This window comes from Podarcis raffonei, chromosome 14, assembly GCF_027172205.1.
Source record: "Podarcis raffonei isolate rPodRaf1 chromosome 14, rPodRaf1.pri, whole genome shotgun sequence".
NCBI lineage: Eukaryota > Metazoa > Chordata > Lepidosauria > Squamata > Lacertidae > Podarcis > Podarcis raffonei.
In genome coordinates this window covers 35167509-35181742 of record NC_070615.1, presented here as the reverse complement: position 1 = coordinate 35181742, position 14234 = coordinate 35167509, and the positions used below count along the sequence as shown (strand labels likewise).

Here is a 14234-nt window from a genome sequence, read left to right as displayed (position 1 = left end):
GCGTATGTAACCCAAGGTACCACTGTACATCCTCTCTGCGGCTATTGCCACAAGGAGCATGCCAAGTTAGTAGTAGTATGAGATGGCTCTGCTAAACTTTTGCCCACTAGGAGGTAGGCTTTGAGCTCATAGACCTAGCTGGAACAACTATGCGGTTTAAATCCTGCCACGTGACATTGACTCCTGGGATGGCAGCCAAGGCATCTGATCATTTCCCTGTGTCTCTCATCTTGCTTCCCTGTTGCAAAGCTGTGACATACCTGCCGGCTAGTAACACAGCATGCCATCTCCTTGTCCGGTGGTGCTAGATTAGCACTTAGAATTCCTTGGTGTGAGATTGACACTTCTGGCAGGGATTCCCTCCCCTGCTCATCTCTTGGTGCTTTCCAGTTTGGGGACACTCAGTGCTGCAGTTTGCCAACAGATGGTGCATTATTAAACCTATATTGCAAATGAATATCTAGCAGCATGGTGTGTGTTTAAAGGCTTGCAGTCCAGGGCGGGGGGTGGCTGTGAGGATTTTCACATTTTAGGAGCTGGTGTTGCTGCTTCTGTCTTTCAGCTCTTCATCCTCTGACCCTTGACCTGTACATTAGCAGAACAGTAGCTATAAATGATCAATGTGACAAACCACATGTAGTGCTACATGCATCGTTGGGGGAAGTTTGCAAGAGACTGGAGACAGGCTAAACCCCTCCCTTCCTGGCCAATATTAGCATGTGACATTGTATGCCTTGTTTGCCATTACATCTGGGTTAAAAAAAATACTAAGCTGGGGGAGGCAGATTTCAGTGGAACTGGATCGTACCACTATCCTGCTACCACCACCACCCCCGGCACCATTGCAATATTTAACCTGAGGGCGTGGGAGTCACATTAGTACCTATAGGAACACTTTCTAAGAGTAATTGCAGAGCAGTGTAGGGCAGTTTATGGCAGGAATGTGACTGGAGAAGGAAGGGTTTAACCTCCCTTTCTCATGTACAGTTTTTCCGGCAAAAAAATGGAAGGTGTGAGGAGTGATGTCTTAATACTGTCTTTAAAAACACAGGCATTGTTGCTGATGATATATTTAGTGCCACATAGTTTTGACCATAGGATGCTGTGCTATAAATCTGATCCAGCTCTCCCTTCACCATAAATTGCTTAGGGAACCTTAAAAGCAAGCTGCACTCTCAGCGTAAGTCCTCCCATTATGATGGTGGTGATTACAGGCAGGTTATCATTATGGAATTGTTCGTGGTTATTTCCCTCCTGTTGCTAAGGCTGACACTGTTTATGTTAATCTGCTTTATTTTGTGTATTCTTGTGTGTCACTGTTGCATATATGCTGCCTTGGCGGCCACTGCGTAAAAGTGGGACAAAAAATGGGAACAGTGACTTACCTTTACCGCTGCCTTGCCTATCTTCATAGACATCCCCAGTAACGTATGTGAAGCCCATGGGGCACTTGAATGCTGGGTAAAGGCAATGGAGGATGTTACTGTTGACCGCTGGGACCCATGCAGTTCTGCAAACATGTATTTAAGAGCATTCTGGATCCTGTTGCAGACCATTAGTAAGCAAGTCCTGTTTTGGAAAAGCTTCTTTCCCAGGGGAATCGTTTTCCTGCAGTGTCCCATTGACATCATTTTTCATTGAACTCCCAAACTTTTATTTTCCCTGTCCATGAAGGTTTAGGTGACAGATGAATTGTGCTTAGGTCCAGATTCTAAACAGCAGGGAACCATACATGGTTACTATAGTTGAGGACCTTGTAAGTTATGCTTGTTTTCTTCTTCTCAGTTTCCAGTTCTCCAGGAAAATCTAGATGTATATCTGGGACTCCAACAATTCATAGTCAATTCAGGAACAGGTAAGACAAATTACCAGTGTTTGAAATCTCATGTGTATGTGTGCTGTTTGTGTTGCTATAATATTGGGCTGATCACTGAGCTGGCATTCTTTAACTTGGGAAAACTGCTTTAAGTATGTGCACGTTCATTCTGACATAAACAGCAATTTATACTGGCAAAAATATCCCAGTAGCTAAAATTTGCTTACTCTGTATGGTGTCTAACTATATTATTCTGCATTATATAGAGGTTAATACATTCTACCTGTTGTAAATTCCTTTTTGGCTTACAGAAATATGATTTTTATATGCACATTTTAAAGAAAGGTGTTTTAACTTGTGCATTATATACCGTATTTTTCGCCCCATAGGACGCACTTTTTCCCCCTCCAAAAATGAAGGGGAAATGTGTGTGCGTCCTATGGGGTGAATGCAGGCTTTCGCTGAAGCCTGGAGAGCGAGAGGCATCGGTGCGCACCGACCCCTCTCGCTCTCCAGGCTTCAGGAAGCTATCTGCAAGCCTTGCAAGCCCGGCGGAAGTTCCCGCGGGCTCACAAGGCTTGCGGGCAGCAGCCTGCAGCCCCGGCGAGTGTCCGCAAGCCTTGCGCGCCAGGCGCGAGGCTTGGGACGGCAGCCTGCCGCCCGAAGCACGGGGAGCCCTCCGGAGGGCTCCCCGTGCTTCGGGCGAGTATCTGCAAGCCTTGCGCGCCCGGTGGGAGGTCCCAACGGGCGCACGAGGCTTGGGGCGGCAGCCTGCCGCCCGAAGCATGGGGAGCCCTCCGGAGGGTTCCCCGTGCTTTGGGCGAGTGTCTGCAAGCCTTGCGCGCCCAGCGGGAGGTCCCAACAGGCGCGCGAGGCTTGGGGCGGCAGCCTGTCGCCCGAAGCATGCGGAGCCCTCCAGATGGTGCCCCGTGCTTCGGGCAGGTGTGCGCAAGGCTTGGGGCGGCAGCCGCGGCTGGGGGGGGAATAATTTTTTTTAATTCATTTCCCCCCCCCCCCAAAAAAAACGAGGTGCGTCCTATGGGCCAGTGCGCCCTATAGGACGAAAAATACGGTAACTTGTCTCAAGTGAGGTTTTTCATGGGGGGTGGGGCGCAATGTATTTTATATCATGCCCTTTAATAAAATTCCATATAATAATACAGTTTGGCTAAACACCTTGTATGACACCTAAGTAGTTTTATTTCTGAAGTGTCTCGATCGAAGTAAACTTTCAAATACAGGTATAACTAATAAGGCAGTAAAACTGAAGCAGCATAAAACAGTTAACAGACTGTAAAACATTTAAAAGAGAAAAGATTACAAAGGCTTATGAAAATAATAAAAAGGACCTTTGCCTGGAACCAAAATAACTTTAGGGTGAGGCTGTTCCATAGTTGGGGTGCCACCACTGGGAAAGCCCTCTGCCTGCCAACCAACCACCTCTCCTCAGATGGTGAGGGCATTCTGTGGAAGGCCTTCTGTTGAACATATTAAGGTACAGAAAGGTATATTTGGAGATGGGCTGCTTTTTGGACCCCTTGATGTTCAAGGTCAAACTGACAGTTTGAATTTGGGCCAGCAACAGACCAAGAACCTCTGCAACTAATGCAGGAGAGGTCTGAGAGAAGATTAGAACACCCAGACAAGTTAGGAATCTAGCTGCCACATTCTGCACAGACTGAAAGGCAGCCCTGTGTAGAGCGTTTTACCGTAGTCTAGGCATGTTCAAGGTCAAAATGGCTGGTAACCGCCCACAACAGGCACGCCAACTCCTAGGGGCTGGGGCAGTTTCGACTCCTTCCCCACCAAAGTATATCTGCTGCTGAAGAGCACACCCACAAGAAAACACGCTGGGATTTAGTACTTCCAGTTAAATAGCAGGAGTCAAAGCAATCTTAATTTTGTGGCCAGAGGTGCCATCTTCTTAAGAGGATTGAGGGTGCCAGTGTCTGTTAAGAAGATGGCACCTCTGGCTACAAAATTAAGATTGCTTTGACTCCTGCTATTTAACTGGAAGTACTAAATCCCAGCGTGTTTTCTTGTGGGTGTGCTCTTCAGCAGCGGATATTAGAAACACGCAGCTTCTCTATGTTGCAGTTGTCTAGAGGCCACCCCCTTGAACCAATCAGGATTTTCTATCTCTGATTAAACTACTTTGACTTCTGCTGTTTGGGTCCCTGTTGTTGCTTGTGTGGTAAAGCGGGGCCACCCTGTTCTGAAAAACATTTTAGCCTTTTGGGAGGAAAAGAGCTGCAAATAATTAGTAAAGATTAAAACCCCAATGTCCTCTTTAACAATGCCCCTTTCTAAGCTGCCTAATTTAGCAATCTTGCTTGCATTCGGTGCTTGAACTGTGACCTGCAAGACAGCTAATGCAGAGCAAATGCATGTAATGTAATTACGGTAAATGTTTCATTTCCTGGCAAGCTATCTGCATAATTAGATTTCTCCTATGAGTGCCTTGTGTGTTGCAAGGTTATGGCTTCGGACAATCTTTGTATTTGAATTCTATGAAGAGTTTGTGCAGGAGACAGCCATTTCTTTAAATCACCTTAATGGGCAGTAATTTGTCCCTATTAGCAGAAGCACTTGCATTCCGGTTTCTCCTTGCATTTTTATTCCCACTGGCTCATGCTGTCCTTTCAGGTCACAGGCTGAACATCACTGCAGAGAACGACTGCCGGCGCTTACACTGCTCCTTGCGCGACCTCAGCTCCTTGCTCCAAGCGGTTGGTCGGTTAGCCGAGTACTTCACTGGGGACATGTTTGCCGCGAGGTTCAGCGATGCTCATACTGTAGTGGAGAGGTAGGCAGCGTGACCCTCTTGTAGAGTTGGATTCTGGGACAGGCCTGCTAATAGCTGCTGGCATTTCAGCTCCAGCCGCTGTCTGTCTTTATGATATGCCTCCTGTAGGCCTTTACGTGCAGTCCTAAGAGAATCCTGCTGTTCTTTATGCTGCCAAATGCCAAGGTGACTCCTGAGCGGTTTACACACACTGCTTAGAAATGCTAATGATTAAGCAGCATATAAATGCAGTTAAATAGATAAAAGAAATAAATAAAACATGGAAATCAATAGCACAGCATTGTTAAAATGCTGAAGAATTTTAAAAATACATCATAATTCAAATACACTATAAAGCAACCCCATTATAGCGCCAAAATATAAACACCAGTGATTACAATATGCAGCCGTGATTATGGGTGTTGTGCTTCCAATGGAGAAGATAGAAAGATGCTTTATACCAAATCATGCCACTGGTCTGTCTTGCTCAGTATTGCCTTCACTGACTGGCAGTGACAGCGGAAGTGGTAAGACAGGCATGCAAGCCTCTTACCTGTGGGCCAAAGCAGGCAAGGATCCTGATTTGACCCAGGAAGCCCTATTTCCTCATCTGTCCCACGCTGATGTGATATGACCTCAGGCAAAGCCAGCTGCAAAGGACTAATGAGCCGGAAAGTTCACCTCTGGTTGTTTATCTGCAACTGGAAGTTGTATTTGGCACCTTTGTAAATTTGCTGTGAAATGCAATCCAAGGTAAATCTGTACCCGCAGCAAGCGATATTTACATTCAGCACTAAACGCAGGTATGCTGGGTTTGGTCCTGCCCACCTGTCAAAGTCACCGACAGCAGATGCCATGATCTTGCCCACCTGTCAGATCCAGCCTCCCACCCCTGCAGTAGAACATATTACTTGTAAGGTTTGGCAGGCTGGATGAGGGTTAGAACTTTCCAAATCTTACACTGCTCCTTCAGACTCCTTATTTGTTCTGAAGGACTGTATCCAAAAAGGACGGTCTACTTTTCCTTTGAATGGCTCAAAGTAGCTAACAATAAGAAGTTAGAAACAAATAAACATTTGTAAAAAACAAAAAAGAAGAAACGTTTCTTTTGGGAATTAAAGGAACAGAACTACCTAAACTGCATAGAAACTTATTCATGTATGCTACTGCAGTGGCAAGAATGTTACTCGCCCAAAAATGGAAGGAAGCTGAAGTCCCAGCAAAGGAAGAATGGATACAAAAACTTATGGAATATGCAGAAATGGCGAAACTTACCGAAAGAATAAGAAATCAAGATAACAAACTTTTTATAAAAGAATAGAATTGGTTTATTGAATATTTACAGATAAATTGTAAACAGATAAGAACATTGGCAGGATTAGTGTAATAACCTGCAGTTTCATAAGAGTATATGATAAATAAATGAGCAGATTAAGTTAATTTGGATATGCAGAAGATATTTTTAAAAAATTAAGGAACAGCAGAAAGAGGGGGAAGGAAGTCAAGTTTTGAAATGTTAAAATGATTGTAAAATTAGTGAAATATATAAACCTGAAAATCACTTTTTTTAAAAAATTGCTAAAAGCAATTGAACACAACATCAGGCCCCAGAATGTCTTCCACCAGCATTACTTACCAATGGGCAAAATGGGACACACGTTCCCTTCCTTTCCCTTCTGTGCATAGATTCTGTGCATCCAACCTAAAGCAGGGTTTATGTTCAAGATAGCAGAGGATCCTGTATATTATTGAGTCCCACTTTTCCTCATTTCCTTGCCTCTTATCTCCTCCCACAGACTGGTCAAGGTAACTCTATATGGGTCCCAGATTAAACTCTACAATATTGAAACTGCTGTGCCATCTGTCCTGAAACCTGACCTGATTGATGTGTGAGTATGATATAATAATAAAAAATGCAGTGTTGGAAAGTGTTTTAGAAATGCTCACTTGAAGTCTGGTTCCTTACTGAAGCCGAAAGACATGTTTTGTTCCTATGCAAGGGAACTCTGTAGAGTTCTTCACCCTGCAGTCGTTGATAGTGATGGGGGTTGCAAAAGATCTTTCCTGCACAGGAAATCAGAGGGGCCCAGCAGAGTCTGAATGACCACAGCCCAGCCCCACCAGATGTCCCTTCCCAGCTGGCGATCCTCCTTATCCAAGGCTAAACATTGCGCCCAAAGTTTTGCTTCTCCATGTCCTGTGGGAGGGAGTTGCACGGTCAGAGTGCCACTGTGGTCTGTGCAGCTTCTGTAGCAGCTTGTCAACAGTCCTTTTAATAGATTATGGCATTGCTAGGAATGTCAGATGTTTTCACTCCTTGACTCCATAGGCCCAGCTCATGTGTCTCATATCCTTTCCTCTGTGTTGCTCACTTCCTCATGATGCAACTGCCCCAACCAAATGATGTCATGGACTGCTATGACCTGAGCCCAGCCAACCAGTTTCGCAGAGCCTACATGATGCAGCCTTTCTCAGCCTTGGGTTGACTAGTGGTCAGGGATGATGGGAGTTGTAGTCCAACAACATCTGGGGACCCAGGTTGAGAAAGGCTGGATTAGCATGTTAGACCTAGGAAGCCAGGGTTCAAGTCAGATACACAACTGGAAATGAGTAGACCTGAAGATTATTGGTCTTGTGTACTTCTATTCCCTTCATCTTACATTTGAGATTCTGTGTCTCTCTGTTCCTCTAGGCATGCACAATCCCTTGCAGCCCTGCAGGCTTACTGTCACTGGCTAGCACAGTTCTATGGTGAAGTTCATCGGCAAAACCCCACACAATTTGTCTCCCTCGTCTCTACTGCCCTGGAAGCAATCACTCCACTAATCAGTTCTAAGGTACAATGCATGACCCAGCGGCATCAGCCATTGTGTACAAAACCAAACCTCTTTTGCCAGGCAAGGTGGCCATTCTTGTGCAGGGGACGTAAATTATTGGTCAATGTGTATAATGGGAAGCTGCCTCATTTGAACTGTCAGTAGTGAACTGCTGCTGGGTTGAGCTACCATTTTGCAGCAGTACGAGCTTCCCTTTCTTGGGTGGAAGGTGATCTTTCAAAGAGAGTGCTCAGGAGAACAAAAGACTAGAGATCACCATTCAAAAAAACAGAACCAGAGCATGAAAACTTTGCCTCCAACCTGGTTCTCCACTGTCCATCCTGTGCTGTTTAGAGCAGTGGTTGAGCTGCAGTCCTCTCCAAAACTTTTCAGGTTGGGTTCTGGCTGCTCCTGTCTTTTGTCTTCCTTGTCGCCAATTGGGGAGGCTGGCTTAGCTTTTTGATAAATTGCTCTCCCTCAGAACTCCTGAGAGGTCTTAAACTTCTTGCTGCCTCTTGTAATCATGGGCTGAAAGAGCAGCGTAAACAGTATTCTGGCTAGGTTATTGTTGCTGCTGGTTGACTCCCCATTCATAAGCTGTTGAAGAGGTTCCAGAAGACCAGTGCATGTCCTTCAGCTGCCCCTCCGTGGAGTAGCAGCCACAACAAACCTGTTCACTCTTATGTACCGTTTCTGAATCTTCTGGATCAAACCCTTCTGTTGATTCAGTTACAAAAGAGGCTGAAGATCTCTGTCCTCCTGCCCTCCCCCCCCCCTGCCCTGCTCAGGTACAAGAGAAGTTACTGTTGTCCTCCTGCCACCTGCTCGTCTCCTTGGCCACCACAGTACGGCCCGTGTTTCTTATCAGCATCCCAACTGTCCAGAAAATGTTCAACAGGATCACAGATACTTCTGCTCAGCGCCTCCCTGATAAGGTACGGTGGGACTTAGTGAGCGAGCTGCCATTGTATTGGCTTGGATAGCGGAGCAACACCACTGCACGTCCGTTGACTGTAGATGGTTCAGACACAAGAAGTAATTCTGGGTAGCTTAGAAGTGGCCTGCTTCCGATCTCACAGCTGCTTCCAATAAAGAGAGGGGAGAGGAGCAGCATGCATCTGAACCACGCATGTGTGTTTTGCTTAGAGCCAGTGTGGTGTAGTGGTTAAGAGCGGTAGACTCGTAATCTGGTGAACCGGGTTCGCTTCCCCGCTCCTCCACATGCAGCTGCTGGGTGATCTTGGGCTAGTCACACTTCTCTGAAGTCTCTCAGCCTCATTCAAAGAGTGTTTGTTGTGGGGGAGGAAAGGAAAGGAGATTGTTAGCCGCTTTGAGACTCCTTAGGGTAGTGATAAAATGGGATATCAAATCCAAACTCCTCTTCTTTTTAGTGCTCAGTAAGCCTGTTGACTCTAAGCTCTTTGGCTCTGCTGTTGGCATGTCTGTGCAGTGTAGTGTCAAGGCAACCCCATCTAAATGGTTGGACACCAGCATCCTTTTCCCTTTTGGAGTTGCTGATTGTGTTTCCTCAGCTGCTCCTCCTCTCTCTCCTTCCTTACCTCTTTTCTTTTCTTTTTGTTTGATCTGTCTTATTCTCCGCAGGCTCAGATACTCGTGTGCCGAGCGCTCTCAAATATCCTGCTGCTGCCATGGCCAAACCTCCCAGAAAGTGAACAGCAGTGGGCCATTCGCTCGAATAACCATGCTAGCCTAATCTCCGCCCTTACCAGGGATTACCGCAGCCTGAAGTCCAGTGCCATCTTGCCCCAGAGGAAAATACAGCAGGACGATAGTAAGTTCCCCCAATACAGGCCTTGTTAGCAACAGCAGAGTAACTGCTAGCACAGTCGGAACAGAAGGATCAGTAAACCTCTCTGACATTCTGGCCAAAGTATTCACATAGCAGCTTTGCATAACTGATGTCTCAGTTCCCAATGGTCCATTGGCAATTAACCCTTACTTATAGCTGTGAGTAACATTGAGATCTTGAAGTCCCCCTAAGTCCAGGAGAGGTTGCTATCAGTTTTGTTTCCCTTCCAGCTGGTCCTTCTGGGGAAAATAAGGGGATTGGTGCTGGGGGTTGCGAGGTTTAGACAAATGCATCTCTCGTACTCTGTAAAGTGTTGTGTTCACTAATGGTACTATATAAATACAGTCATCTCCCCACTTGTGTGTGACTTTGTATACATGTGGCACCAGGCAGTCAATTCCTAACCTGAAATGGCAAGAGACAGCTGGAAAGTCCTTGTGGCTCGCAAGGAAACCTTCCTCAGAGTCTGAAAAGGATGTCAGTGAGCCAAAAGTCCAGGAAAAAAATACTCCAAGGGCTCCAAAATGGCATGTGGGAGCTCTCGCTGATGCTATGGTACCCCTTCAACAGCTGTTTGGCAGGAAGCAGTGTGTACTGCAGCAGGCTCCCCACTTACCCAAACCCAATGAGGGAGACCTTGTGCAGCACTTCAATTAAGGTTTTAAATCCTGATTCAACCTGTGGTTGGTGGTTGAGGGGGAGAAGGAAAGGATTTAGGCACTTTTGCAACCGCATGTTTAATCAGGGGTTTAAAGCCTAATTAAACACTTGATCAGTGTGGGGAGGGAATAAGGAGGCAATGTCTCTACTGCCATCATTTCCGCCTCCCTTTTCCACCAACCAGCTGCTTCCTCGTTTGGCAGCCCTGGATCACTTCAGATGGATCCAACCTGGAGCAGTTTGGGGCTGCCTAGACAAATCCTGGATTGGCCCAATTTGGTTTGGGATCCTGTATTTGTCCAGACAGGCTGCACAACTCTGGTGAATATGCTGAAGAGACAGGACAGACTGACCCATTCTCAGTAGAAGCTGTTTAGGAGGAGGCAAGGACAGCGTAGGGAATCTTACAGAGATGCACCTCTAGGATGGGTGTCTTGGGTCTACATTTTGTAATTTCCCATGGAAAACCTAGCCATTTTCTCACAGCAAATGGTTTGGGAATTTCGGGCTACCACCTCTTAACTTTTATCTATTTTCACCACCACTGGTGCCCTGGGCTGATGGTTTGAATGTCCTCTCTTGATTTTGCAGCCAAGACAGTTATCCATCAGACTCTCAGCGTCTTGGAAGATATCGTGGAAAGCATCTCTGGGGAAGCCACCAAGTCCCGCCAGCTCTGCTACCAGTCACTACAGGAGTCTGTGCAGGTCTCGCTAGCCCTCTTCCCAGCTTTCATTCATCAGTCAGGTATAACCACAGGGCAGCCTTTCCAGGCGTGGGTCATTCAGGAGCTCTCACCTGTACTTGGCAAGAAGTCCCATCGGGCTGCCATGGTTGTACAGGCGCTGCCGGCGCCACATTAATTCCTGCCCCCCCTGCCCACACTTGTGTTGAGAATATTCATCAGGAATCAAGACGGCACTATGCTTGCCACTGGGCTGTCCCAACTGGTTGATCTTTCCCATGTACAGTGGTACCTCGGGTTACATATGCTTCAGGTTAAATACGCTTCAGGTTACAGATGCTTCAGCTTACAGACTCTGCTAACCCAGAAACAGTACCTCAGGTTAGGAACTTTGCTTCAGGATGAGAACCGAAATCGTGCTCCAGTGGTGCAGCGGCAGTGGGAGGCCCCATAAGCTAAAGTGGTGCTTCAGGTTAAGAACAGTTTCAGGTTAAGAACGGACCTCTGGAATGAATTAAGTACGTAACCAGAGGTACCACTGTACAGGGAACAATTCGAACACAGGTCCTAGCAGGTTTCACTGCAGTGAAGAAAATCTGAATGAGGCTTTCAAACTAAATGTGGGTGGTTTGCAAAGGTGACTCGTTAATTTGAGCAAGCAGAAATTAAGGGCAACCCCAAATGGTTTTTTACGTTGACTTTAACTGTCATTTCATTTTGAGTGGGATTAAATTTGCTTCTACTTCGTCTTTTGTATTTTATTGTACTTACAATGGCCTGTGGCTACAAGCAAGAAATGCTTATCATATTGTGCCCAGGTAAATGTTGGGAATTTGCAATGCAGGGGATCCAAGAATTCAACTTCCTAGCTGTACCGGCTTAAACCCAACCGGTCACGATCCGCTCTTTCTGGAGGAATGCTTGCTTAGTCTCAGCCAGTAGGAATCTTTATTATCTGGTGGCCATCACTAAATTGGAGAAATAACTCTCACCTGCTCAGTCGCCCAGGTTCCCTCAGATCCAAGGCGTCAGGGAGCAATAATTTGGGTGGAGAAGGGCGAAAAGAGCTAAAATATATTGTGTGTAAATTATTTTATGCCTCTGAACTTTAAAACAACCTTGGTCTGACACTGTATAAGGCAGATTCCTATGTTCCTACATATGTAAGTGGTCTGTGGTTTTTTGCTCAGGTGCCTCATGCGGTGCTGAACTTCAGTTTTGATCCTGCATTGCTAAGTCTTAGCACTTGGCTCTGTATGTTTCCAGGTGGCACATGCCCTCTTCTTGAGTACCTACAGAAAACATGTTGGATTGAAACCCAAGGATACAACTCTAGATTACGACCCATAGCCCACTTATAATTTGTTTATTTGTTTAAAATTGTATGTTGCTTTTTCATATAAATTTGCTGAAAGCAGCTCACAGCGTAACAAAGATACAAATGCAACGTTTCATTATAATAGCAATCAAAAATTCAATCACTTCAAACATAACATAACCATCAAATAAATAGCTTGATTTATCTGAATGTTATAATATTTAAAAATGATAATAGAACAAGCTATTGATTGTTAAAACGGATCAATTAATGACAAATAAACATTCCAATGCAATCATATATCAGCACCAAGCTAAGCAGCAGCCACTGCATGGCAGTACTATACCAAATGGTACAAAAACTAAAAAGTGTATAAAATGTTTCATAGTGGCTGAGCAAGTTAATTGCTGTCACACAAAACCTTGCATCCAACCCTAAACTGTGGTCCAACATTGGTACTAAAAATCAACCTAGAGCAAGGGTGTGAGCCCACAAGAGGAGCAGAGCATGTAAAATCACAAATACCTGTAAACATGACAAAAATTTGACTGTAAATGTCAAAGTGAGTAATGGGTGTGAGCCCTCCCTGAGTTCAGCATGACTTCTTTTTGAGTAGGTGCACAACTGTAACACTAAGTATGGTTGTTCGCTAGAGGTTACTGTTCATTTCAAGTATTTATTTTATTTTATTGTTTTTTTTATTTTCTATATGTATATAGGCCACCCTCTAACAGAGTTTAGGGTCAGGTGTCAGAGATTTATTTTTTTTACAGTCCTGCATTTCCGCAGTCAGCCACTAGAGTTCAATCTAAACCATTCTGTGCACTAATCCAGTGCCTTGCCATTGACTGTGGGGCTGTACAGTGGTACCTCGGGTTACATACGCTTCAAGTTACATACGCTTCAGGTTACAGACTCCGCTAACCCAGAAATAGTGCTTCAGGTTAAGAACTTTGCTTCAGGATGAGAACAGAAATCGTGCTCCGGCAGCACGTCAGCAGCAGCAGGAGGCCCCATTAGCTAAAGTGCTTCAGGTTAAGAACAGTTTCAGGTTAAGTACGGACCTCTGGAACGAATTAAGTACTTAACCCGAGGTACCACTGTACATGCTATTACACTGATAACACTCAGAGCCTTGTCACCAGCTGCTTAGCTGTCCATTTCTCAAACCTGCTGGTTGAGGCTAAGATGTCAAGCCTTTGGCATTAGCTGTGCAGTAGGTGCCAGGGGAGGATTCACTTTGCCAGTCCAGTGTCAAATAGCAAAGGTGGCTCCTGCCCAAGAACAGTCACATGTCAAAACAATGCTTTTTTTGTTAACGCTTTCCTTTTTGGCTCCTCCGCCTTCCCATTTCCAGATGTGACAGATAAAATGCTGAGCTTCTTCCTCACCCTCTTTCAAGGGCTGAGGGTGCAGATGGGTGTGCCTTTCACCGAGCAGGTCATACAGACGTTCCTCAACATGTTCACCAGGTAACCCGCTCAACTTTCTGTCACTAATCTTTTGCTGCTGTTTCTTTGACACAGAACATGAATATGTAATAATAGGATGGAGCTCACTTTTGAGACTGGTATGTAGCTCAGATTTCAGAGGGGACGGGGAAGTCTCTATGCATTTACTGCCTGTAAACAAATGCTCTGCAGCTAGACCCAAGTCTTCCTGAAAGCTTAGTTGTTTTTTGTGTTGTGCCCTTAGAGAGCAGCTGGCCGAGAGCATCCTCCATGACGGGAGCACCGGGTGCCGAGTGGTAGAGAAATTTCTGAGGATCCTTCAGGTGGTGGTGCAAGAGCCAGGCCAAGTCTTCAAGCCTTTCTTACCCAACATCATCTCACTCTGCATGGAGCAAGTCTACCCAATCGTTGCGGAGGTAGGGCCATCCTGGGGCTGGGCGAGAGACAGAAGGGGATGGGGCAAGGCAGAAGCTCTTGCAGGGTCCGAGTCATGGGACAGCAGTGGAGCCATACCCCTGAGAAGCCCTTAGGGCGTCTCTCTAACAGATGTACACCACTTGGTGGTTTGCAGTCAGATGCACAAATAGACTCCTTTAAAAAGGATCCATTTTTCAGACACTGCCAAGTGATCTGTCCTTGGGTGAGACCAATGGCAGGGAGGAGGTAGGCAGCAGCCAAACTATCCGTGGGAATTAAAATTGTCAGGAAAGCAATGGCACTGTTTATTATTTTGCTTCCCTGTGGAAAGAAGAGGACTGAATATTGCATGGAAATAAGCTGCCTTTAAACTTTCATTGGGTGGAATATGGATTGAAAATCAGATGGTCATCTTACTTTCTTTTAAATTTTATTTTCGAGAGGGGCAGTACTTAAAGGGTGTGCAACTGCAGCAC

The 14234-nt window shown here is 45.7% G+C and overlaps 1 protein-coding gene across 3 annotated transcripts in view; it reads left to right on the top strand.

Moving 5' to 3' along the window:
* Nucleotides 1-14234, top strand: part of XPO6 (exportin 6) — a 46069-nt gene that overhangs the window by 27638 nt on the left and 4197 nt on the right. For all 3 annotated transcript variants that reach the window (XM_053365320.1, XM_053365319.1, XM_053365318.1), the window contains 9 exons: nt 1786-1855; nt 4463-4622; nt 6398-6490; nt 7294-7438; nt 8206-8352; nt 9020-9209; nt 10479-10634; nt 13248-13362; nt 13586-13757. In XM_053365320.1, coding sequence (XP_053221295.1) covers nt 1786-1855; nt 4463-4622; nt 6398-6490; nt 7294-7438; nt 8206-8352; nt 9020-9209; nt 10479-10634; nt 13248-13362; nt 13586-13757 — 1248 coding nt within the window. The remainder of the gene's footprint in view (nt 1-1785; nt 1856-4462; nt 4623-6397; nt 6491-7293; nt 7439-8205; nt 8353-9019; nt 9210-10478; nt 10635-13247; nt 13363-13585; nt 13758-14234) is intronic.